The sequence below is a fragment of the Myxine glutinosa genome, chromosome 8 (assembly GCF_964187855.1).
Source record: "Myxine glutinosa chromosome 8, kmMyxGlut1.1, whole genome shotgun sequence".
Lineage (NCBI taxonomy): Eukaryota > Metazoa > Chordata > Myxini > Myxiniformes > Myxinidae > Myxine > Myxine glutinosa.
Genome location: NC_136268.1, coordinates 104,306,175 through 104,332,377, shown reverse-complemented (window position 1 = coordinate 104,332,377; position 26,203 = coordinate 104,306,175). Strand labels below are relative to the sequence as shown.

Here is a 26,203-nt window from a genome sequence, read left to right as displayed (position 1 = left end):
GGGGGATTTGAAACGAGCTGTGCATGCAAGAAACCCCTCAAACATCGCACAGCTGAAAGAATTCTGCATGGAGGAGTGGGCAAAAATTTCTCCCAGTCGATGTCAGAGACTGGTAGACAGTTATAAGAAACGCCTACTTGAGGTTGTTTCTGCCAAAGGGGGCAATACCACCTATTAGAGCCAAGCGAGTTCTTACTTTTTCCACATGCGAAATTTGCATTTATGTTTATTTAAATTGTACAATGGACTACAAAATGTAAATGTTTCATGATATTTGTTATATTATATCATCTTTATCTATCAATATTGTTGAAATGAAGATCAAATAGCTGTATGTTGAAATATGTTGAAAAAGTCAAAACTTTACATGGGGTGTACTTACTTTTTCACCTGACTGTACATACACACAAACATCAGGAAGTTAGTAGATACACTTCCTATGTAGCGATGGCATGGACACTCCATATATGTTTAACACAATACAAACCCCTCAAAATAATCTACCAAGATACAAAGTTAAAAACATATAATGTACGAAACAGTCATCTGTGGAAGATTCTGCATGCATCTCGAATGGCACACAGTACATAGCATATGTCCGCCAGGCTGAACAGTTTATGTTTTGTCTCCACTGATTGGCCGCTTATAAATCTGGACCATAACCAAAATCGAATCAGCTTATTCTTGTCACCTACCCACTCATCCACCAAGATTTGGCCGAATCCATCCATAACATGTTGAGATATCATGCTCACAGACAGACAGACAAATAGGGGTGAAACCATAACTTCCGGCACAATGGCATCTGCGTGAGTATTTCACAGTAAAGTAATGTAATTATGTAATATCATGTAATAAACCTAAAAATATAACTGTACTCAAGATAAATACTAAATTACACAGGGGTGACAAGACATTGTGGACACCCTGTACAGTCCAACAGTGGCGACAATGGAAAACAACATTTTTAAGACAGGTGTGGTTAACGGTGGAATATTACCTGCAGTCCGACAACCATTCCTGCCAGATGTCCAATAATTATAATCATATAAATACGATAATTATCGCAGGCGTGACTGCGTGTGCACAGAGTGCAGGAACTTTCTTCCATCGGTGAAGAACGCACACAGCCATGCGCTTTGTTGTCGACTTGTCCTCATTGAAGTGCGACAGACATTAAATAAAGTTGGGGAGTGAAAATGTAAATCAGTTTTTTGAAGTCCAGAAACAAGTAATAAAAAAACGTGTTTTTTATGCAAAAGTATGTATGGATGGTATGCCAAACGTACTGTAGGTAAACAAGGTATGGATGGTCACAATAAATTATCATGTGAAACCATCCCTATATCTTTCTCTGAATAATGGTTGTTACCTGTCCATCCCTGCATCCATTTGCAATGTTAGTGTATGTTACCTTTGTGCATGTATGAATTTGAATAGTGAATTATTAAACAGTTAACACACACACACACACACTTCTCTTTTTAACAGTCGATGCAAAAATCTAGTATAATTTCACAACGGAAATCAAATCAACAAAGTTAGTTAGAGTTAGGGCTAGAAGTTAGGGCGAGGAGTTAAGAGTTAAGGGAAGGAGCTAGGGCTAGCAGTTAGGGATCTTTGTTCCTTCACATTTCTTTCTACTTTTTCATATTTCTCTTTATTCATTCTAATTCTTGCTTGTTCTTTATTTCTCTCTTTCTTTATCTTTGGAGACTTTGGAGAAGTGAATTTTGCAGAATTTTTTTCTTCTGGAAGTTTCACTTGGCTGCGCTTGGATAGGTTTGAGGGTGGAGGAGTAGTGGTTGAAACCCGAATCATATCCAGGTTCCTCCTGATTACTCCATCTTTGATCTTTACGATTTTTTTTTTTTGGGTTCCTTCTGATGACTCCAATGCAGTATTTGGTTTTCTGTTTCATTCTCTTGTTGCCCTGGAACCAAACAAACAATATATTTATAACATCCCTCACAGCTTCCACTCCCACCCTCCCCCCTAGCATGATTAACAGTAAATATTACAATTTAAAAGGTTGATTTTAAACTTAACCCTGTGTATTCACAAGCCCCAGATATGATTCTCCCATTCGTATCAAGAGGCACCCACACCAGATACAACCCCATTTATTTGTAACGCACATTTCTGGTTAATAACCATTTTCTGTAAAGTTGGAAACTGTACCATAAACAGCGGTAAATGTTGTTTTGTTTCCGGCAAGAAAACTGTCAACGAAAGCAAAATCAGCTTCTGGATTTAAATGTAACAATGAGGAAATGAGGATGAGCCGATGAAGGGTTTCACTGTACTGTTAAAAAAAATTACAGGAGAAGCTCGGGCCCCTCAACGGATCCCGGGCCCCGAGGCAGCGACCTCCCCCCCCCCCCCCCGACCCCTCCCACCTCACAACGCCCCTACATGTGGCACAGTATAGTCTTTCCAATTGCAGACGTCCATTACATGAATCACCAAGCCTGCAATGTTCATACGAGGTACTCCCACAAGGTTCAATGTCCATTCACAGTGATCCATCGGGGATTTTGGTAGAACGCACCCATCTATGATCCTCCGAACCTTGCACCGGCCCACATCGTCATGCGTTTTTACAGTACGGGTAGTTGCAATATCTCAGTCCTTTGGGCAAACTGAGAAAGTTCTCCAACTCTTTAGTTGTGCAGAGGCACATACCTTTCTCTCAGGTACTTTTCCCAGTATTTTCGGCTTCTTTCAGAAGCTTTTTGAGACATTTCAGAGAACAATCCTTATCTTGAACACACGATATACGGAAACATGGCCTAATAAACACTTCTGCTAAGGGGTTGTGTGATGGGAGCCGAGTGTTCTGGGGTGGATCACATCATTTTGAAGGTTCCGTATTCTGGATGGCTTCTGCAGGCACATTCGGGTCTATCTTAAAGACCGAGATTTTAATGATTATAAGCAAAGGACAGTGAGGCCTTTGACCATGGTTTCATGCTTATCTTGTGTGATATCTCGTCCTGACCGAAACGATTGTGTACTATCCCAAAAATAAGGGCGAAACTATGGTCAATGGCTTGCCCCTCCAGTAAAAAAAAGAAGAAGATATATATATACATATATATATATATATATAGTCATTCATGGTGCCAACACCGACATTCATAAGTACTCCGACATTTTCCTCAACATTCGTGGAACTTTCCTCAACATTCGCAGGATTTTCCTCAACATTCGCAGGATTTTCTTTGACATTTGCGGGAATTTCCTAAACAGTCACAGGGTTTTCTTCGACATTTGCAGGATTTTCCTAAACATTCACAGGATTTTCTTCGACATTTGCAGGATTTTCCTAAACATTCACAGGATTTTCTTCGACATTCGCAGGATTTTCTTTGACATTCGCAGGATTCTCTTTGACATTTGCGAGATTTTCCTAAACAGTCACAGGGTTTTCTTCGACATTTGCAGGATTTTCCTAAACAGTCACAGGGTTTTCTTCGACATTTGCAGGATTTTCCTAAACATTCACAGGATTTTCTTCGACATTTGCAGGATTTTCCTAAACAGTCACAGGGTTTTCTTCGACATTTGCAGGATTTTCCTAAACAGTCACAGGATTTTCTTCGACATTTGCAGGATTTTCCTAAACATTCACAGGATTTTCTTCGACATTTACAGGATTTTCCTAAACATTCACAGGATTTTCTTCGACATTTGCAGGATTTTCTTTGACATTTGCGGGATTTTCCTAAACAGTCACAGGATTTTCTTCGACATTTGCAGGATTTTCCTAAACATTCACAGGATTTTCTTCGACATTTGCAGGATTTTCCTAAACAGTCACAGGATTTTCTTCGACATTTGCAGGATTTTCCTAAACATTCACAGGATTTTCTTCGACATTTGCAGGATTTTCCTAAACAGTCACAGGATTTTCTTCGACATTTGCGGGATTTTCCTAAACATTCACAGGATTTTCTTCGACATTTGCAGGATTTTCCATGGATCCTGAACCGTCGGGAACGCATCCACACTTTTAGTTTTACCATTGAAACAATGCCCCCACATTCATGGCATTTTCCAGGAACATATCCCCCGCGAACTTTGGCCAGTGACAAACAATGCATTTGCCTGCTTTGCACACTGCAAGCAACTACTTGGGTGCATCCTATATAAGCATAAACGTTATAAATTTGATGAAGTGGGTTGTCAGAGAGTTTTTATATGTTTAATGAAGTATATTGTGCTTGCATTCTGTGAGCAGCTAAATAACTCAAGTGAAGTAAATACGTGATTAGAATGAGATGTTTATTTACAAATTTACAGCTATAGTAATTTTAGTGTAAATATGACAAAGGTGAATAATAAAATAAGAGGAGGAAGAGGCTCATGTTAGCGTTGCTCAGCAGGCAGTTTGAGTGCAAGCTCCATTGTCTTGGGTCATGTGATCTGCATTGAGCAAATCGAGTCTACACCGGCATACTTTAATTAACGGATATTTTCGTTTACGGAAATGTTCTGATGGTTTTGTGATGTTTTCTTGGGATATTGGCTCTGGGTGGCATCAGTATGTGATATTTCAACTTTCTACCCCACCTAGAAAGTACAACACGTTTATATCAGTGAGTCAGTGAGTATTCAGTCAGTGGTTAGAAAGAGCTTTATATATTAGATATACATGTGCATTGTGCATACATGCCGACTGATTCTGATATACCATACTCTGCTGCGGGGCATCGGTGCTGCCAAAGCAGTTTCTGGGCAAGGGATGTGCTGGGTGGTTTGCCGTTGCCTTCCCAGCAGTAGTGATGGCAGGAATTGGAATGTTGTCAAGGTGCCAGCAATGGCTACTCTTTGCGAAGGATGTCATGGGATCTTTAATGTCCACCAACTAACGCCGGCAGACTGGACGCCCAGTTTAACATCCATTGGATGCATGCATGGCACACACACACTGATGAATCACCCTGCCTGTGAAACATCGGGATGCCAGCTTATAGCTTGGTCAGGATTCAAACTAGACGAGACAGCTTGGAAGCGAATGTGCATACCGCTAGGCCATCCTGCCAGCCAGTTAGTTGTTTGGAAAATGTTTGTAATTCAGATATCAAACCTCCACTTTACATTCCCACGTGGATAAAAATGCTAATAATATTTAATAAGAACGGGGAACCGTTCACGGTAACTAATTTCTTCTCCACTATTTTCCCACACAGTCCCCCATTCCACCCACTCACTCGCCATTTAATTTCCACATCTTCGTGGTCAGCATTCAGAGGCAGTTACAGTTTGAGCGCTTTTTGCTGCCACTTATGCTTTTCCAAAGGGAAACTTTCCATCCACACAACGCATCACAAACCCAGCTCGAGCCCTCTTTGGTATCCTATGGAACTCTCCAATTCCCCTGTAGCCCTTCCATCACCTCTACTCGATCACTGGAAATGCTGCGCCGTGTCCATGGTGTCCACATTGCAAATAGAGATCGTGTGAGGGAGAAAGCGTCGAGCAACCTAAGGTCCACCTTGGTATGAAAAACATCTATCCTCGGTGCTCCCGCAAATACCGATGTGGAAGAGGACTCTGGAAAAAGACATCGTTATCATGAGGAGTCGAAAGGGCATTAGCACAGGCTCTGGCAAACGTCCGTATGATTCGTACAAAGCACGGAAACAGGACAGAGGAAACAATCTCTCCCTTTTTCTTGCTCCCACGGCCAATTTTAGCTTTGTCTGTTTTCCTTGTGGTGAGCAGAAGTGTCAGACAAGCAAGTAAACGTCATCGTAGATTTGTCTCTGGGAAGATCATCAATCTACAAACCTTACATTTCAAACAGGAGCCTCCCTGTCTCCAGGAAGTTGGTGTCAAACTAAGTACTCGAGTTATGCAAATACACAAGCCATGCATTGTGGTCTCAGACAAATACACATCTAGATACACAGAGGTAAACAGACTTTGAAAAACAAAGGCAAAGGAAGATGAGCAGACTTAACAAAGCTCAAATAAACACACCGGGCAGACAAACAAATATGTCTGCTTTGCAACAAACAACGGATGGTTTGGATAACTCAGTAGTCTGGGATTTATTACCACAACAGGAAGCCACAGATTTGATCGTTATGTTCATTTGAACATTATGTAATGTCTTTTTTCTTCCCATACCAGATTTTCAGAATCCTTGTTATTCAAGTAAACCTCAATCGCTACAAAAATATTTCAAACACAGACAGGCACGAGGGCAGACAAATACAGATTCCTCTTTCAATTACCTGCCGTATCTATCGCTCAGGGCCAAACCTTCCACCAAAATTCCATCCAGGGTGCTGAGGCCTGCTGGACTAGCAATGCACAGCAAGTCATTCTCTTAACTCCTCACTCATTCACCTGCTCAGAAAATTGGCACATGTGTGCTAGACCACACATGTAGAGTCATTCGTAGCCAAACAAACATATAAGCATACACTCACACACAGTTAACGGTGTCAATCACAAAACAGGTCACGTGACCAGTCATCAATAAAATATAACGGATTTTGTTTTGTTTTATACAAAGTTCAGGACTGTTGGAAGTGCTTCGAAAACTACATCAGGGTTAGTGAGTCCAAGGAAGTCTCGTATTGTTGGATTGGTTCCAAATCCAAGAAAGGATGCCCAGTAGGTGAAGATTCACAGACTGTTACAGGATTAGGAGTTGTGCAGCTGGTGAGGTGCAGGCAATACATGAACAACACGAGAACGACACTCGGTCGAGCACATACCTCCACCAAGCTGAACAGTTTACGTTTTGTATCCCACTGATAGGCCAGATCTGGATTCGGACCTGAACCAAAATTGAATTGGTTCACTTATCAACCTCATCCACCAAGTTTTGTCAAAAGTCGTCTACAACTTTTTAAAATATCATTCTATATATCGTTTTGGCCCAATAGCTCAATGGTGAAGAATCACTTAAAAATTATAAAAATTCTCTGATGCAGACCTGGATTCAGATCGTCACCAAAATCGAATTTATTCGTCCTTGCCACACACCCACCCTGTCCACCAAGTTTGCCCAAATCTGTCCATAACTTTTTGAGATATCGTGCTATATGTCGTTTTTGGCCCCTGTCTCTCAATGGTGAAGAATCACTTTTTAAAATTATCTGATGCAGATCTGGATTCGGATCTTCACCCAAATCGAATCATTTCGTCCTTGTTACATACCCATATTTCGTCCTTGTGTGAAAACATTTTGTTACCTAGGAGACATGCTGAATGGAGAAGGTGGATCAGTCTCGGCAACGGTTGCTGGAGTGAGATGTGCATGGAAGAAGTTTCGGGAACTGAGTGGCGTGCTGACGAGGAGGGGAGTGTCGTTGAAGCTGAAGGGAAAGGTGTATGCTGCATGTGTGAGAAGTGTTATGATTTATGGGAGCGAGACATGGGTAATGAACATAGAGCAGCAAAGAAGGCTGGAAAGGGTGGAAATGTGAATGGTTCGATGGATGTGCGGAGTATCGTTGAGAGAGAGGAAGACAAATGATGAATTGCGAACGATGATGGGAATAGAGCCTGTGATTGATGTTGTGAAGAGGAACAGGTTTAGATGGTTTGGTCATGTGTTGAGGAAGGATGAAAGTGACTGGTTGAGAAGAGTGATGGAAATGAATGTAGAAGGAAGTAAAGGACGGGGAAGACCGAGAAAGACTTGGCTAAAGATGGTCGAAGAAGAAATGCGGGCAAGGGGGTTAACAAGGGGAGATGCAGAAAATATGGCAAAATGGAGAAGATTGTCATGGGTACCGCAAGGCTAACGCCCGCTCTTGCAGGGAAAATGGCCTTAAAATGCCTGTTGTTGCTGTTGTTGTTGTACATACCCAAACTCTCCACCAAATTTCGCCCGAATCTGTCCACAACGTTTTGAGATATCCTGTTCACAAACAAACAGACTGACAGACAAACGGACGGGGGTGAAAACATAGCCTACCTCCACCACCATAGGTGGATGGTAACTAGAGGGTTCATAGAACACCTTACCCCATGTAGTCTTGAGAAAAAGGATATGCGAAGGGTCTCTGCAACTTTTGTTTTGTGTTTGTGAGCTCAATGTATATTTCCTACGAGCCGCCATTTTGTATGAATCTCAATATTTCCCAATGCTGAGAGTGTGAGCAGCAAATTTGATTGGTCGTGATGGCGTAAAATGACATAATATTTTGTCAACGTACTACTAAGCTGGGATTTGTGTTCTTGTGTTCAATTAAATAATTCAAATGAAATAAAATAAGTTTTAAGGCTGTGGAGAAATAAGCTTTTTCGGAATTTACCGCAACCTCTTTTGCACCACCTTATTTAACATGGTAAATTAGTTATCACGCCTGTTGATTGTGTCTTTTATGAGGTCCCTAAACAGTAAGTTTCATGTTTGGAATGATTTTCAATTTTGTTTGACAGCCAAACAGGCAGACAGAATGAAAAACAAAATTTCCCCGTGTCCGAAGGAAGCGGTTCAGTTTGGCATTTTTTAAATGTCAAAGCCGAGAAAAAACGAAACCCATTATAATTAGATTTTAGAACCTTTTAGAATAACCCTTTATAATCTTTTAGAATCACCCTTTAGAATCACACTTTAGAATCACACTTTAGAATCACACTTTAGAATCCTGTAGAATCACCTTTTAGAACACTTTAGAATCACCCTTTACAACAATTTAGCATCACCCTTTAGAATCGCCCTTTAGAATCCTTTAGAATCACCCTTTAGTAATCCTTTAGAATCGCCCTTTGGAATCCTTTGGAATTACACTTTAGAACCTTTTAGAATCACCCTTTAGAATCACACTTTAGAATCCTGTAGAATCACACTTTAGAATCCTGTAGAATCACCTTTCAGAACACTTTAGAATCACCATTTACAACAATTTAGCATCACCCTTTAGAATCGCCCTTTAGAATCCTTTAGAATCACCCTTTAGAATCCTTTGGAATTACAGTTTAGAACCTTTTAGAATCACCCTTTAGAATCCTTTAGAATCACACTTTAGAATCCTGTAGAATCACCTTTTAGAACACTTTAGAATCACCCTTTACAACAATTTAGCATCACCCTTTAGAATCGCCCTTTAGAATCCTTTAGAATCACCCTTTAGTATCCTTTAGAATCGCCCTTTAGAATCCTTGGGAATTGCACTTTAGAACCTTTTAGAATCACCCTTTAGAACACTTTAGAATCACCCTCTAATATCCTTTAGAATCACCCTCTAATATCCTTTAGAATCACCCTCTAGAACCCTTTAGAATCCTTTAGAATCACCCTCTAGAACCCTTAGAATCATCCTTTAGAATCCTTTGGAATTACACTTTAGAACCTTTTAGAATCACCCTATAGAACACTTTAGAATCACCCTCTCGTATCCTTTAGAATCACCCTCTAGAACCCTTTAGAATCACCCTTTAGTATCCTTTAGAATTAAACACGGTGAGTTATAAAGGCTCTTCTTCTTCATTTTTGACGGACAGATGGAAGGCAGGACATAGCCAAATATTGAAGCGGCACGACCACTTAAACATTACCTTACCCCTCCGTGCGCACGTGCACTCAGGACGAGATTCCGTATCATTTTCCAAATTTAGAGCCAAAGTACTGCTAACCTCCAAGTTCGTGCTCCGATTCAGTTCTACAGTATTGAAAATGTATAATTCAATCGATATTAAGTAGTTCTTCAATCATAGACTGACGTCCGTAGACAGAACGACAGACATAGAAAGTGAAGCAATTGCTTAACCCTGCTTTTCACTTTGTGCGCGCGAAGCAGCAATCGTCCTCCGACATGTCTGCGGCACTTCTCGCAAATCCACTGGAGAAAGACAAAACAAAAGACGATGATCATTGCATGTGCTGTATACTGCTGCTTTCTTTTGGACGTCTCACTTGGCATGTTCCCAGGGTCATGTGGTCACCAAAGCAGTGTGCTTCCACTTGTTATTTCATATGCAGCACAAGGCTGTGGGCACTTTTTGTAAAAATAAAAAAAAAGGAAAAAAAAAGCACACCAGGTTAGGGCAGGAATTTGGACTTTATTCAGGGTGCTGGCGATAACCTGCCTACTCTTCACAGAGAACACTGTGGAATCTTTAACGTCCACCAACTAATGCTGGCAGATGGCACGCCATTTTGGCATCCTGCGCGGCACACACATCGATGAATGGCCCTGCCAGTGAAACACCGGGATGCCAGCGTATAGCTGCGTCGGGATTCGAACCCAGGCTGGACAGCTTAGAGGCGAGTAGTGCGTACCACTGGGCCATCCTGTCCGCACTAGCAGTGCACTAAGCAGCTTCCACCCAGCAAGCAATGGACAAGCATCTGGTCATCGAGTACAACATCGTGCTGCTTCCGTGAAGGGACAGTCGGTGTACAGAGATCCTCAGCACGATCATAACTGTGTCCGCTATTCCCTTCAAAGTGTCTATTTCGCACCGTGACCCACACGCATCAACCTCCAGCCGTGAAGCGTAGACGGCGGCAATCACGACACCCCCACATCAGTCTAGGCTAGCTTTGATCAAGTGCCTAGTGGTTTGGAGACTGGGGATTCCTCCAAAGTCTAAAACAATCGGCTCTGTTTAAGGCTCACTGTTTCCCCTTTGTCCATTTCGCTTTTCCCTTCAGTCAGTGCCTCTCGTATTGCTCCCGTAAACCCATGCAAGTGCCTCTCCCTTAAAAATGTCTCGATCACACCTCATCCCGCTCTCTGCACTGCCGAAAAAAAATTAGCAGTAAGAAAATATTTTCTTAAAACAAGGAAAGTTTTCTTGAAACAAGAAAAGCACGAGAAAATGTTTCTAGCTGCAAGAAAGTTTTTCTCATGGTTTTCTTGTTTCAAGAAAACTTTTCTTATTTTAAGAAAATATTTTCTGACTATGAAAATTATTTTTGGCAGTGAACCCTCTTTATCTTCCTCTTTATTATTTCGCTTCCATATTTAAAATCAACTCCAAGTCGGATCACATTGTCCAATTCCCCAACACATTACATCAACATGTTGTCCTCACATTCTCTTTTGTAATTCAAAATTTGGAGAATTCACTTCCTTTTTGTGAATTTATTATTTATGTTATCCTCTTTCCCCATTGTCTGTCTCTCAATCATATCTTATCCTTACAAAATCCAAGTCCATTTTTACTCCATCATTAATTTTTCTACTTGTTCTGCCTTCCCTGGTCTCCTCTATGCCAATTTGAGGATCTCGGTTTAACCAATTATTTTATTATTTCTTTCCACCTTTATCTCCATCTGCGACACGGACACGCACTGAACTCTCACACCCGCGTGCACTCAGGAAACGCATCCACCAGGAGCAGCAGCAGGATGTATAAACAAACTTGATATCAAAGGAAGAATCTACGGTCCAGGCCCCAAGAGATAAAGCCTTTGCGGCTTGCGAATGAGTCGTGAAACCCTTTGCGAGGCTACGGCGGCGAGGCCAAAAATTAGCGCCAAAGCGAGAGCAAACGGGCGGAAAGGCGAGGTGCCAGATCCGAGGCTGCAAGACAAACAGCGGGAAATGGAGATTCAAGCGAGTCTCCCATGCGTTTCTTCAACAAACAAGGCTCGGCCAAGGACACAGAGGCATGTGGCGCTGGTAAAACAGGCAATGGAAGGACACGGGGCCAAAAGTGACCTGCCTAGAAGAGTTGCTAACCGGTAACTTCAGGTGCTGCGTTCAATTTGGAGGGCAGACTTCTGTGTGATAGAGCACAACGGTAACCCCATGATATGCACAACACCTGTAATGAACGAAAAATTAATTGATTCAGAAAGCACAAGGCTCACTCCATAAAAGAAATGCCTGGGTTCGTGAATGGAAAAATGCCCCAATGATGTGAGAGTCCCAGTAATGTGGTCAAACAACATTCCCTGTAAGTGAAATAACGTGGGGGGCGGGCGGTAAGGAGCAGAAAGCCACTAAACCGTCAATGACACCCAGCAGTGTGGGAGTAAAGTGAGAGGGAGTGCGAGTGTGACGGGAAAGCCAGTGAATGCAATTGACTGCGAGATAGGTTTTCAAGAGAGTGACAAGCTCAGTTGGAAAGCAAACTTATCGCACGATGGCTCAGAGATTACATTACGGAGCTCCAAAATAATAAGCAAACAGTGGTAGGAACCGGATACCTAAGGTCGATAACCAATGAGAGAAGTAGATTATATGAACAATCTGTGGTCTCATTCGAATCCTTAGCCTCAGCTCACATCTGATTGATGAATCCAGACTCAAATCCCATGATGTCCTCAGACAATGACTTAATTATGTTCCAACATGCTTGCCCTAAATTTGCACTCCAAATTAAGGTCTTGGATGCGTCATAGAAACCATACAAAAATACTATTGTAAAATTGTAAATTCCCTTGTGTTGCTACCTCATGGCCTGTGAAATCAAACAGGTCGTTAATAAGTTACCTTACTCCATTTACAATGACTTTCACCCTCATTGTAAAAAAAAAAAACACTCAACCAAATATTTCATACCACGCCATTGCCGAAAACCTTAGCTTCAAACCAATAACAATTTTGAGAGACTTATGGCCGGCCACACAGAAGAGGCATACGAGGTAATCGGGTACTTTTAGTAGATGCACAACCTTAAACTACCAAACACCATCGCCGTGAGTTGACTGCAGTGTAGCATTCTTTGGTGGCTATCTGGCAGAACGATGCATTTTCTCAACCAAATGTTGAGATAAGTGTGCTAAACGTCGTGAGAAGAGAAGGTGAAACGATCTTTTGGGGGCATGAGCCCTTCTTCAAAAAAAGGGAGAGAGATATCTTCATCATGAGCCAAACTCTCTTTCTAAACTCATGCTTTGGAAAGGGTAAGAAGGGTTTGGAGATAAATGAGAGTAAGAGGTGAGTGAGAGTTGAGAGACCATCCAAGCAGAGGTATTATTCTATGTAGAATGGAGGTTTGTTGTAAAACATTCGTTTTTAGCGAATTGTCTACATGGCATGGCAGACGCACCATGTGCAAGAGATACTGTCAAGATAGACACTGGCCACATTATTAGCACCTGTACCTAGAATCTGGTTGGACGGGCGTTTGCTTTGGTCACAGCATTAAAGTGATGGTATTGACTCTACACGTTGCTGCAAGTCTTCTCAAATGATGTTAATCCGTCCAGAGAAGAATGAATGGCAAATTGCAATAAAAAGGACTGTAAATTTGTCGTGAGGATAAAGTGTCAACCTGTCATTTAATTAATTTTCAGCAAGAAAATTCTTCCACCGAAGCATAACGCTTCGGCCATAATGTGATAGTCCTTAAAAAAAGGAATGGTTGGGCTGATGGTCATTTAATGGGATTGTCTTTGTTGCTTTGGCACCTGGTTGAAGAGTCCCTTGTGAAATGTGAAGCAAGGTGTCAAAAGGTTTTCCCCCTGATAATGACTTTCAGAGCCAAAAAAAAGATTTTATTCCAAAGGCATCAATAAACTCACCCACGACTGGGATGAGGTGTGACAGACACTGGCTCAATATTACACAATGTAGGATGAACATGCCATTGCCATGTTTTGCTGGTGTAGGACTATTCCTCGATAGTTGGTGGAAAACCTAAATTGACTTCTCGTCTTACTAATTTGGACATGTGCTTCAGACTTCATAAGTCTTGGACTCTACAACTTGGGAATAGGACTCCAAACTCCACGACATGTGCTCAAAGTCCTGGGACTCGGACTCAAAATCCTGGGACTGTGATTAAAAACCCTGAAATTGGCACTCCAAAACCCATGAATTGGACTCAAACCATAGCATTTGGACTCCAAAACCACAGGACTCGGACTGCAAAACCACAGGACTCGGACTCCATTACCACATGACACAGACTCTAAAACCAAAGGACATGGACTCAAAAACCATAGGACTTGGACTCCAAAACCCTGGGAATTGGACTCCAAAACCCTGGAATTCGGACCTCAAAACCATGGGGCTTGGACTCGAAACACTCCAACTCAAACTCAATAAACCCCGGAATTTCAACCTCAAAACCCATGACATGGACTAAAAACCCTGCGACTTGGACTCCAAAACTCTGGCAATGGGACTGCAAAAACCATGCCTTTGACTCAAAACCTCGAGGTGCACCATGAATTACTCACCATACACCACTCTATCACTACCAGCAACTCACTCCTCAATAAATAGTTTTTCCATCACATCCAATCTTTTTGCCCTCTGCTCCAACCTTAGAATCACCTTACCTAGCTGAGTACACGTCTTTAGAGTGACGTTTTCTACCTTTTAAGGTGAAGTGTAAAATGACCTTTTCTACCTTTGAGAACACAATATAATCATGATACCTGTCTCGATCGCTTGAGGTCTACAAGGATGAATATCTGCTTGGAAGATACCTATGTGTTCCTGTTTCAGCTGCAAACACCTGATGAAGCAGTTTCAAAGCAGTTTCCTTTGCTATTGGGAACAACCCTGGACAGGTCGCCACTCCGACGCAGGATACCTGAGTGGCTCATTCATCCCAGCAAGCTGGTATTCAATTTGCCGACCTCGGAAAGATGAGCAGGCTGAGTCAACCCCCCTGGTGTTAATTCAGCGATCTGACCGGGATTCGAACCCAGGATCCTAGGTATCCCAAGCCGGCACCTGAACCGCTACGCCAACACCAGCCTACAATCACCTGATACTCGACATCATATTAAACCCTTAAATGAATATAGTTTCCTTTTTCTAATAATTTCGTGAGATTTTAAATAAATAGAATATCACAAATGTTTAAAATGTCTAAAATATAGTGAGATTTGGTGAATTTATTTATTAGTTCATAATCAGTTTATTAATGCACTTAGATATGCCAATGCTAATCTCACCTGCCCATCTTATCACCAGTATCACATTACCTGCTGGCATATTCTGGTACCACTTCAAAGACGTATTACCACCCTGAGCTAAGTAAACTCTAAAGCAGATATCACAGGTGAGTTAAAAACGAAACAATGCAGGTAGCTCTTTAGACATTTTAATAGAGAACAATGAAGGTAAAAGTGCTAATCTGCTCAAGGCAAGGAAGAGGTTTAAATTGCCAGTTAAGAAATGAAATAGGAGGTAAACTCGCCAGGTGACTGTGGTTAACAGGCTATACTATAGTGATGGTAATGCAGTAACAAGGAGGAAGTTATCACTGTCTAGTTAAAATTAGTGCCTCTGGTTATTGAGTGCGTGGTTTGCTTTTCACTGGGACTGTGGCGAAGAATGCCGGGATCCTGTCCTGGCATGTTTCCTTAACCTTATCTCTCCATCAGAGAGCACCTGCTGGGCTGTGGCCCATAAATATTCCAAGGTTTTTAGGGGAAAAGGACCCTTCACCCAGGTAGTCATACCAAGATCCATCAATGCTGAGTTCTTTCACACCCGATACACCACTCTATCCCTACCACCCATGACCAATGCAGCAATCTTTTACGACAATTGATGAACATGCTCACAATATGTCAGCCATGCCCAAGAAGTCGAATACGAACCTACTGCGTGAACAGCTTCAGATGAAACGTTCAAGATGTCCTCTCATTTGGCTCAGCAGAATCTCAAGTAAACATCCTGCACATCTCATCGGCCTTCTGCAGCTGCGGTGCGCACAGGATATAGTCATCCAGTACCAACTAGCTCCATGAACCATACCACCATAAAGACCCCACCGTCACAAGTGTCAGTCCAAGGAGCGTAACATCCTCACTTGGGCCTGTGCAGTGATGAGGCTTCTTTATCAGTGATTGAAGGAAAACACAAAACCCTCCTGAGCACCATTACAGGTGAACGGTCAACGTGGTTTAAAGAGAAGGTCTAACATCACCTTCGCAATGCCTAGTGTTGGCATAACGGTTAAATTAGCTGGCTTAAAATCCCCGGGTCTTGAGTGCAAGCCTTTGTTTCCCGTTGAATTAACATCAGGCAGGTCGACTCAGCCCGTCATCCTTTATGTTCATTTATCCCCCTACTCATTTATCTCCTTTCATCCTCCCTTCTTTCCCTTTCCTCAATTTAGATTTTCTCAAATCAGGCCTCACGGTACAATCTATACTATAAGAGAGTCGTGTGTGTGTGTGTGTGTGTGTGTGTGTGTGTGTGTGTGTGTGTGTGTGTGTGTATATGTGTCGCCATTTTTCTCAGAGATGGTTGAACGGATCTTCATCAAACTTTCAGAGGTTCATCATGAGTGTTTTAGGCAAAATATTTTTTATAAAGTTGGATTTTTGAGGATTTTTTTTTCTTTTAATCGCTCTATAGTGGAAGTGAGGAAGTGTGTCGGAACCCCATTCCTTAGTTGGTGTAGAAAAGTGTTTTGGGTTCCCACAAAAAATAGACCGGGCAAAGCCGCGTACCCCTGCTAGTCTATATTACTTACTATACCAGAGTTATTTGTCTGTCTGTCTGTCTGTGTGTAGCCTGGTGTTGGCTTAGCGGTTAGGGTGCCGGCTTGGGATCCTCGGATCCTGGGCTCGAATCCCGGTCGATCACTGAATTAATGACCAGGGGGGTTGACTCAGCTTGTCATCCTTCCGAGGTCGGCAAATTGAGCACCAGCTTGCTGGGATGAATGATCCTGGTGTGTACCCTGGCTTAGAATAGGTACACCGTATCCCTGTGCATCGAAGAGTGTGACCAAGGGTTGGCGTCAGGAAGGGCATCCAGCCATAAAAACATTGCCTCAAACAGGGAACCATGATTGTCCTGGGGCCCACAAGGCTAACCCTCGCTCTAGCAGGGAAAATGGCCCTAAAACGATCATTCTATTCCTCTTGTCTGTCTGTCTGTGTCTGTCTGTCTCTGTCTGTCTGTGTCTGTCTGTCTGTGTGTGTGTGTCGCCATTTTTCATGGAGATGGTCGAACGGATCTTCGTCAAACTTTCTGAGGTTCATCAGTGAGTGTCAGGGCATTTCAAGCAAAAATTATTTCTTAATTTTTTAAAAAAAAGTTTGATTTTTTGGGGGGATTAAAAAAAATTGCTCTACAGTGTCTGAGCCTTTGTAGCTATGGGAATATTAAATTATCCCCGATTAGTATGTGTTATTATAATATTAAATAAACTTTTTCCTAAGTAGGCATAGGGAAGTGTTTTAGGCATCCACAAAAAAAAAAGGAACCCCCCCAATTGACGCCGGGTACTCCTGCTAGTACATGATAGATAGATAGATGACCCTGAAGTGAATGAAGAAAGTAAAGTCAGCTTTTAGAATCATTCCTGACCATTCGTTCAACTTTACAGAGCATCACCAGATTCACCAGACGGAATTATGTAAAAGTTCCGTTTCCAGTTATTAAACCTTGTCGATAGATTCTTGGATAGCACAGTTTGTCTGCAATGTCTGCACACACAACACGAAACGGGCAAGCTCAACAAGACTGACCCGAGCAAGGAGAGAACTCTGTTGTTTGGATTAACCCTTTCCTTTGCTGCCCTTTTGTATCACTCGTGCCAGAACATTCCTAAAGAGCTCTGATAAACCCTTTAGTGTTTATGGCTGTCCCGGTACATCCTTATCGTCACAAAGAAGAGATGTACAAACTCCTCTTGTATCTCAACCGGACAGTGTCTACGTGGGAAAGCGATGGCAGGTCATAAACTCAAGGCGATCTGGAAGTGCCATAGAATAAGGGCACAGTGTCGGACAACTTCAAAGCCGCTGGAAGCGTTGGCTTTGCTTGTGAAGTGCTCAGAACAAGCTCGGCTCACCGAGATAATCAGCACTGTAGCTCGGTGGGTGTGAGCCCCGCTCACTGATCCAAACGAACACGCTGCTGCCCGGATGATGTATGGTCACGGTATCTGCTCACCTCATGGCCTTCCTGTTATCAAGCGCTAGCGCACAAAGGAAAGAATTGCCTCGCCCGAGGCCTTTGCTTGGAGTATCCAAACGGCCTCGGCCTGCTGTGCTCATGAGGCACAGACGCGGAGATGCCACCATCAAAATGCCAGCAATCATTCTCAACAGGCTCCCGAAGTAAGAACCCGAGGCTTCGCCATCTCACATGACCAGAAGCCTGCATCTGTTTCTGTGTCAGCGCATGTCTGTCTCTGCTTGTCTCTCCCCCTCCTTGGCGGGGGCCTCCTTCGTGCGTGGAACAGACCGTCCGATTCTCACGTTGTTTCAATCACCGAATGGTTTTTGTCCGTATTTTGTGGATGATCTGTGGATGTGGATGTGGAATGTGGAATGTGTGATTTGTGGATGTGGAAAAAGGTTCATAAATCTACCCTTTCCAGGAAGAAGAGAGACTGCGACATTGAAAACTTTCATCTTGCGTTTCTTCTTGCTCTCTGAACCGCCATAATGATGACCCTCCACCCCCACCATCCTCTAATGTGACCCTCCATAATGATAACCCTCCACCATCCTCTAATATGACCCTCCATAAAGATGACCGTCCACCATCCTCTAATGTGACTTTCCATAATGATGACCCTCCACCATCCTCTAATGTGACCCTCCATAATGACCCTCCACCATCCTCTAATGTCACTCTCCATAATGATGACCCTCCACCCCCACCATCCTCTAATGTGACCCTCCATAATGATGACCCTCCATCATCCTCTAATGTGACCCTCCATAAAGATGACCGTCCACCATCCTCTAATGTGACTTTCCATAATGATGACCCTCCACCATCCTCTAATGTCATTCTCCATAATGATGACCCTCCACCATCCTCTAATGTCATTCTCCATAATGATGACCCTCCACCATCCTCTAATGTGACCCTCCATAATGATGACCCTCCACCATCCTCTAATGTGACTTTCCATAATGATGACCCTCTACTATCCTCTAATGTGACTCTCCATAATGATGACCCTCCACCATCCTCTAATGTCATTCTCCATAATGATGACCCTCCACCATCCTCTAATGTGACCCTCCATAAAGATGACCCTCCACCATCCTCTAATGTGACTCTCCATAATGATGACCCTCCACCATCCTCTAATGTCACTCTCCATAATGATGACCCTCCACCCCTACCATCCTCTAATGCAGTGGTTCTTAACCTTTTTAAAGGCGCCGAACCCTAACGAAACCCACCGAACACTCGCGGAACCCCTCAAATTTGACCAAAAAATTAAGAAGAATTGCATCTTAATGCGTTTTCTGTTCTTCTTTTCGGGAGGCGATCTGGAAAATGCGTGGTTTTGTTTTGGCAAGGGCCACCCTCAATGGGATGGGAATACAATTGCAAATAACATTTCCATTCGTTCGTAACATACATAGCAAAATATTAATAATATTAATAATAAGCGTAATTACACATAGATTCAAAATTGATACAAAAAAAAAAAAAAAAAAAAAAAAAAATTGCAATGCGTTTCGGAGGACCTCCGCCGAACCCCTGAGACTGGCTCACTGAACCCGTGGGGTTCGGTCGAACCCAGGTTAAGAACCACGGCTCTAATGTGACCCTCCATAATGATGACCCTCCACCATCCTCTAATGTGACCCTCCATAATGATAACCCTCCACCATCCACTAATGTGACCCTCCATAATGATAAGCCTCCGTCATCCTCTAATGTGACCCTCCATAATGATGACCCTCCACCATCCTCTAATGTGACTCTCCATAATGATGACCCTCCACCCCCACCAACCTCTAATCTGACAATCCATAATGATGACCAACCAACCTCTAATCTGACCATCCATAATGACGACCTTTCACCCCCCACCAACCTCTAATCTGACCATCCATAATGACGACCCTCCTCCTCCATCAACCTCTAATCTGACCATCCATGATGACCCTTGACCCCAACATCCTCTAATCTGACCATCCATTATGACCCTCAACCCCCACCATCCTCTAATCTGACCATCCATGATGACCCTCCATCTCCACCATCCTCTAATCTGACCATCCATGATGACCCTCCACCTCCACCATCCTCTAATCTGACCATCCATAATGGCCCTACACCTCCACCATCCTCTAATATGACCATCCATAATGACCCTCCACCCCCACCATCCTCTAATGTGACCCTCCATAATGATAAGCCTCCACCATCCTCTAATGTGACCCTCAATAATGAAGACCCTCCACCATCCTCTAATGTGACCCTACATAATGACGATCCCCCACCATCCTCTAATGTGACCCTCCATAATGATAAGCCTCCACCATCCTCTAATGTGACCCTCCATAATAATGACCCTCCACCATCCTCTAATGTGACCCTCCATAATGATAAGCCTCCACCATCCTCTAATGTGACCCTCCATAATAATGACCCTCCACCATCCTCTAATGTGACCCTCCATAATGATAAGCCTCCACCATCCTCTAATGTGACTCTCCATAATGATGACGCTCCACCCCCACCAACCTCTAATCTGACCATCCATAATGATGACCCTCCATCCCCACCATCCTCGAAATAATCGCATGCGCTGCGTTTCTACATATCAGGTCCATTTATCATTCATAACCACAGGAATTCTTCTTCTTCCTCTCTTACAGCACCTCTCTCCCTGTCTTTCTATATATCCCAGCACGTCTTCCAATTTTACTCTTTTTTTTTGCTTGTCCACTATCCTTCTCCAATGCTCTTCCCCTGCCCCCCTTCTTTAGATGTTTCACCCTCATTGCTGACATAGCCGTGCAGTCATTTTGCATCTCACACAGTCCATCTGTTGGAATGTTGCCACTCAACGCACTCACTCGTTGCACTCGACCCAAACATACCAGCCTCCCTCTAGGCATTCTATGGTGTGTACTCGCACAGAAAAGGGACACACCAACCACCGACACACACCATGTCTACTGTCACACGCGCAGGTCTTTCATTTAGAATGACGCCACCGACCCCACAAGACCATGATCACAAAGGAAACCCATGGCATTCCAATCACGAAGAGGGCACCAAGACCGCCTGGCAGCACCGATGGCCGTGCGGAACAGAAGAGGCTGCAAAATAGCCATGCGAGACATGAACCCCGGGGTTTCAATTTCAGAACCATCACTCATACTCTCCAGACTCGGCTATTCCCGCCTCCGTGTGATGAAAATTCCTCGATCCGTGTCCACCTTTATCCCGCCGTGGCAATAAGGCATTGTCGACTGGAAGGAGCAGAAGAACCATAACCAGAGCCAGAGTGGCATTTTGAAGATTTCCAGATGGTTCCACCACTCATAAGGTCGGATTTGAGAACGGTTTCATTTGTACCCTCTGTAATACAGGTATCATCCGAACAGATGAGAAATTCCACTGGTGGGGGTGGAGGGAACAAATATATCACGACTACGGCACAGGTATACTGCATGCACTACAGGTATTTCCACGAAGTGAAACATTCCTTGGGGGAAAGTGCGTTTTGGATCTGCTGAAAAAGAGAAGGCAAAAGAGGCACACGAATTATTTCGGTTTGTTATGCAACCAGGTGCTGTGAGCAGGTTCCGAACGAGTAACAAACAGAACAACCTGACATTTAGCATCACTCTCAGCGCCATGTGTAACGCATTAGGTACCTACGCTCAGAGGACACGCCCACCGCCCCGCCCTATCGGGCATCCCGTCGAGCCGCACGGTAACACATGTGGAAACGCACGGTGAGCCCCGGCTCGATACGCACCGAGATGCAGAGTCAGGTTGATGACGCTGGGAAACTGAGCTCCGCGGAGCATGGATGGACTTTGCCACCAGCTCGCCTCGTCCAGGGTGTTAAAGTCCATGAGGAGGGACGCGTTGTGGTGCAGGACCGGGTCCTGGGAGTCGCACACGTGGCACGACTTGGACACGCCGGTGACCCCGGTCTGGACGCAGTACTCCTCGGGGGGAGTCCCGCAGGTCGCCGACGCCCTCACGGTCGCATTGAACGCCGCGTTCACGAACTCGGGCAAGCAGCGCTGCGCCCGTCCGTCCGCAGAGTAGCATTCGTCCATGGCCGCCAGTGCGGGCCCGGGAGGCCGGAAAAGGACAATTAGCGTGAGCAGCAGCAGCATAGGTGGAGGGGACTGAGGCCAACGCGCATGGGGGCAGCGACGCTCCGACACCATGACTGCGAAACGCGCGCTCCCGCTCGCTGTGCAGGCACTGCTAGAGTACGGCGGGAGCGAGAGTAAACGGGGCAGGACGGGAATATGGACACACCCCGGTCACTCGGTCTCCTCCCCAAAACCCCACCTAGTCCGGCTTGCTTGTTCGGGGTTAGCGGGAAAGAACGCAGGGCGTGACAGGGGGAGATGGACACGCCCCCGGTCACTCGGTCTCCTCCCCAAAACCCCACCTAGTCCGGCTTGCTTGTTCGGGGTTAGCGGGAAAGAACGCAGGGCGTGACAGGGGGAGATGGGCACGCCCCGGTCACTCGGTCTCCTCCCCAACACCACCTAGTCCGGCTTACAGCACGAGGGTAGTGTCACTGCAAGCAGGGCGTGGCGGTGATATGGACACGCCCCGGTCACTCAGTCTCCTCCCCAAAACTCCAACACTTGACTTTCTGTGGGTGTACCCTCTACCTGTACGGGGTTAGACTATTATAGGAAGAGCTATCAGGGCGGCAATATGGACACACCGGCCCTGGTCACTCATTTTCCTCACCAAAGGTCCACCTAATCTGACGTGCTGTGCGTGCACGGGGTTATGTCGGGAGAACAAGCGGGGTGGGGTAGGAATATGGACACGCCCCGGTCACTCTGTCTCCTCTCCCATGCCCCACCTAGTCCGGCTGTTCATTTACTAGGGTAAGAACAGAGACAGAGTAAAGAGGTTCATCAGTTCATGGTTGGACACGCCTCCTTACCATGCCATGTCTGCTGTTTAAAAACTCACCTACCTTTCCCTATCCATTCAGTGTCCTTATTAACTCCATGATCTCATCTCCTGGACTCCTATAGTGACTTCACCATTCACTTCCCTCCAGAATCTTCCTCCTGTAAATGGCAAACCTCCCTCACCCCCTCTCGGTGCGTACGTAATAAATAGCTGGAGACTTATTTTTTCTTTCATCACAAAGTAATAAACGTGGGGAAATGGGTTAAAAACAAGCACTCAAGAAATCCACACTTATTGTTTGAGTAATGTTTGTGCTGGTCGTGGTGATGGGGCCATCATTGTTCATTCCAAGTGAAATGTCATCTTTACAGATTAATGTGAAAACAAGAAGACGTCATACGTAGCACGTGCAAAATCCGCCTCCCCCCCCCAAAGTTTTCCATTGATACAGCAAATTGTCCATTTCATGAAGATTAAAATTTACAATCTTGATCAAAGCTCGGATCAACAGGATGAAAAGTGCCGATTTTTCAGATGAAAAATGATGATTTTAGAAGTTTGATCTTGAGTTGACCTTTAACCTTTTGACCTCAAAAATAGTTGGTTTCCTAATTCAGTGAGGGAATATGCAAATGCTGTTCAATTTTCAAGTCAATCGGATGAAAATTTACGGTTTTTCAGATGAAAAGTGATGATTTTGGAAGTTTGACCTTGAGTTGACCTTTGACCTTTTGACCTCAAAAATAGTTCATTTCCCAATTTACTGACTCAATATACAAATGGTATTCAATTTTCAAGTCAATCGCATTTAAAATTGCGATTTTAGAAATTTGACCTCCAGATGACCTTTGACCTCAAAATCAATAGGCTTCTCAATTGGGACGACCTATACAACTATACAACTTGGTGAAGTTTCGTGACGATCGGTTTAGAATAATTGTGACCTGTAGGTCGGTGACAAACAGACAAACAGACAGACAGAACCACAAACGTAACCGACCAATATACTTGAAAAATCTTCGATTTTGCAAGTAATAAATGAGAAATTGTTTGTGAATCTTCCTGCGGGTTTATCCAATAAGTTGTTGGTTAAATTAACCAGGATGCGCTGAAGAAATCGTATTCATTTGGAAAAGAATGGGATTTTAGCCTCATTATATATTACTAGGGCATGCCCGTACTATATATATGCCCGTACTATATATCTATCTAAAATTATATCCCCCCCCTCTATTTACATGAAATGGTTTGGTCCATTCGCAACGCCAAAGCGAACGGCGAACGGCTTGCGAGTACAGTGACAATCCCCCCCCTCTATTTACATGAAATGGTTTGGTCCATTCGCAACGACCACAGAACCCCCCCCTCTATTTACATGAAATGGTTTGGTCCATTCGCAACGCCAAAGCGAACGGCGAACGGCTAAATCGCCATAGCTCGGTAAGTACTTGTCCGATTAATTTCAAACCTTGAAAAGGCACATCCTCGGGTCCCCAGCAATATACCTGGCAAGTTTCAAGTATATCGGACCGGTAGTTGTCGAGAAATCGTTGTCGCATACACACATACACACACACATACACACAGATTAGTGGAATTATAGATAGACTAGGGCATTGCCCGTACTATATCTATATCTAAAATTATATCCCCCCCCTCTATTTACATGAAATGGTTTGGTCCAAAGCGAACGGCTTGCGAGTACGGTGACAATCCCCCCCCTCTATTTACATGCAATGGTTTGGTCCAAAGCGAACGGCTTGCGAGTACGGTGACAATCCCCCCCCTCTATTTACATGAAATGGTTTGGTCCAAAGCGAACGGCTTCCGGAGTTTGGTAAAGAAATCGCCATCGCGTGCACAAACGCGCAGGAAAGCGAATGAATCGCAAATTCGTTTTTATTAGTTTTAAAACATAGTTTAACGCCAACATAGTTTGCAAACGTGAAATAAATGAATACGCTCTCAAATGTGCCATCCGAGGCAGAGTGTGTCCGCCACGTTCGGCACACGCGATAGTTCGCTGCTCTCTGATTGGTTGAATCGTTTTTTGGACATAGCTCGGTAAGTAATTGTCCGATTAATATGAAACCTTGAAAAGGCACATCCTTGGGTCCCCAGCAATATACCTGGCAAGTTAAAAGTATATCGGACCCGTGGTTGTCGAGAAACAGCGGTCACAGACAAACGTACAGACGTACAAACGTACAGAGATTACTGGAATTATAGATAGATATATAATGGGCCAAGTGTTTGTATGTCTGTATGTATGTATGTATGTATGTATGTATGTATGTATGTATGTATGTATGTATGTATGTATGTATTTAAGTATGTATGTATTTAAGTATGTATGTATGTATGTATGTATGTATGTATGTAAGTATGTATGTATGTATGTATGTATGTAAGTATGTATGTATGTATGTATGTATGTATGTATGTATTTAAGTATGTATGTATGTATGTATGTATGTATGTATTTAAGTATGTATGTATGTATGTATGTATGTATTTAAGTATGTATGTATTTAAGTATGTATGTATGTATGTATGTATGCATGTATGTATGTAAGTATGTATGTATGTATGTATGTATTTAAGTATGTATGTATGTATGTATGTATTGTTACGGACACGACTTATTAAGATGTTATGCTGGGCCGAGCGGAATGGCCGCCGTGTTCGCACAGTTTACCCGATTATACTCGAACGTTGGCCGAATCGCGCTACGCTAAATCAATGAAGGAAAGGACACAACGGCTGGGTTAAATGACACGACACCAGGGGTACAGTTCTCAAGACCTCCGGAGGAGGTTATAATATGGGTTTGCAGAACGTTTAGATTACACGGACAAGAGGTACAGCATAGAAAGGTGGGCACTTAAATACGGTCTTATCTTAGCCCTGACAGACCACAGATAAACGGGACAAGACTGACTCACACAGGGATTGATGGCAGGGGAGGGCAGGTAGTCGATGGCTCAAGGTGCACCTTGGCTCAGGGGCAGAATCGACCCGGTCCGGTCCAAAGAGGCGGGAGGTATCCAGCGCTTGGAGGTGGCGACTTCTCTCTCCAAGCTGGGGGCGCATCTGACGTCACCTCCGGTAAGTGGCTGCGTATATCCAGCGGGGAGTGACACGCCCTCGGCTCGTTAGCTCCGCCCCAGATGGAATCGGTCCGCCGCTTCTTATTGGGTGCGGGGGGGTTACCGGGCTCCGCCCTTGACGAGGAGCTGACAGTCAGCCCCTGAGTGGTAACCCCGTCGGAGCACATGGTCAATGGCGGCTAACCAAGCCGGAGTGAGGACGCGCACTCCCCGCGCCGCGGCCGCGCCGCCGCCTGCTGTTGTTGTTGGTGTTGTTGTTTCATGAGATGATGGGAGGATGCGGAGATGAGATTGTGGGGAGGTATTGGGAGGTCCTAAACTTACTACTGGTGCAATACAATCACATTCTGGTGCAACGAAGAG

General features: G+C 44.0%; 1 protein-coding gene across 1 annotated transcript in view; it reads right to left on the bottom strand.

The window, feature by feature from the left end:
• LOC137432803 (laminin subunit gamma-1) overlaps positions 1–22,079 on the bottom strand; it is a 112,258-nt gene extending 90,179 nt beyond the window's left edge. The window contains exon 1 of the mRNA XM_068125025.2: positions 21,592–22,079. Coding sequence (XP_067981126.2) covers positions 21,592–22,015 — 424 coding nt within the window. The 5' untranslated portion in view covers positions 22,016–22,079. The remainder of the gene's footprint in view (positions 1–21,591) is intronic.
• Positions 22,080–26,203: the final 4,124 nt, after the last annotated feature.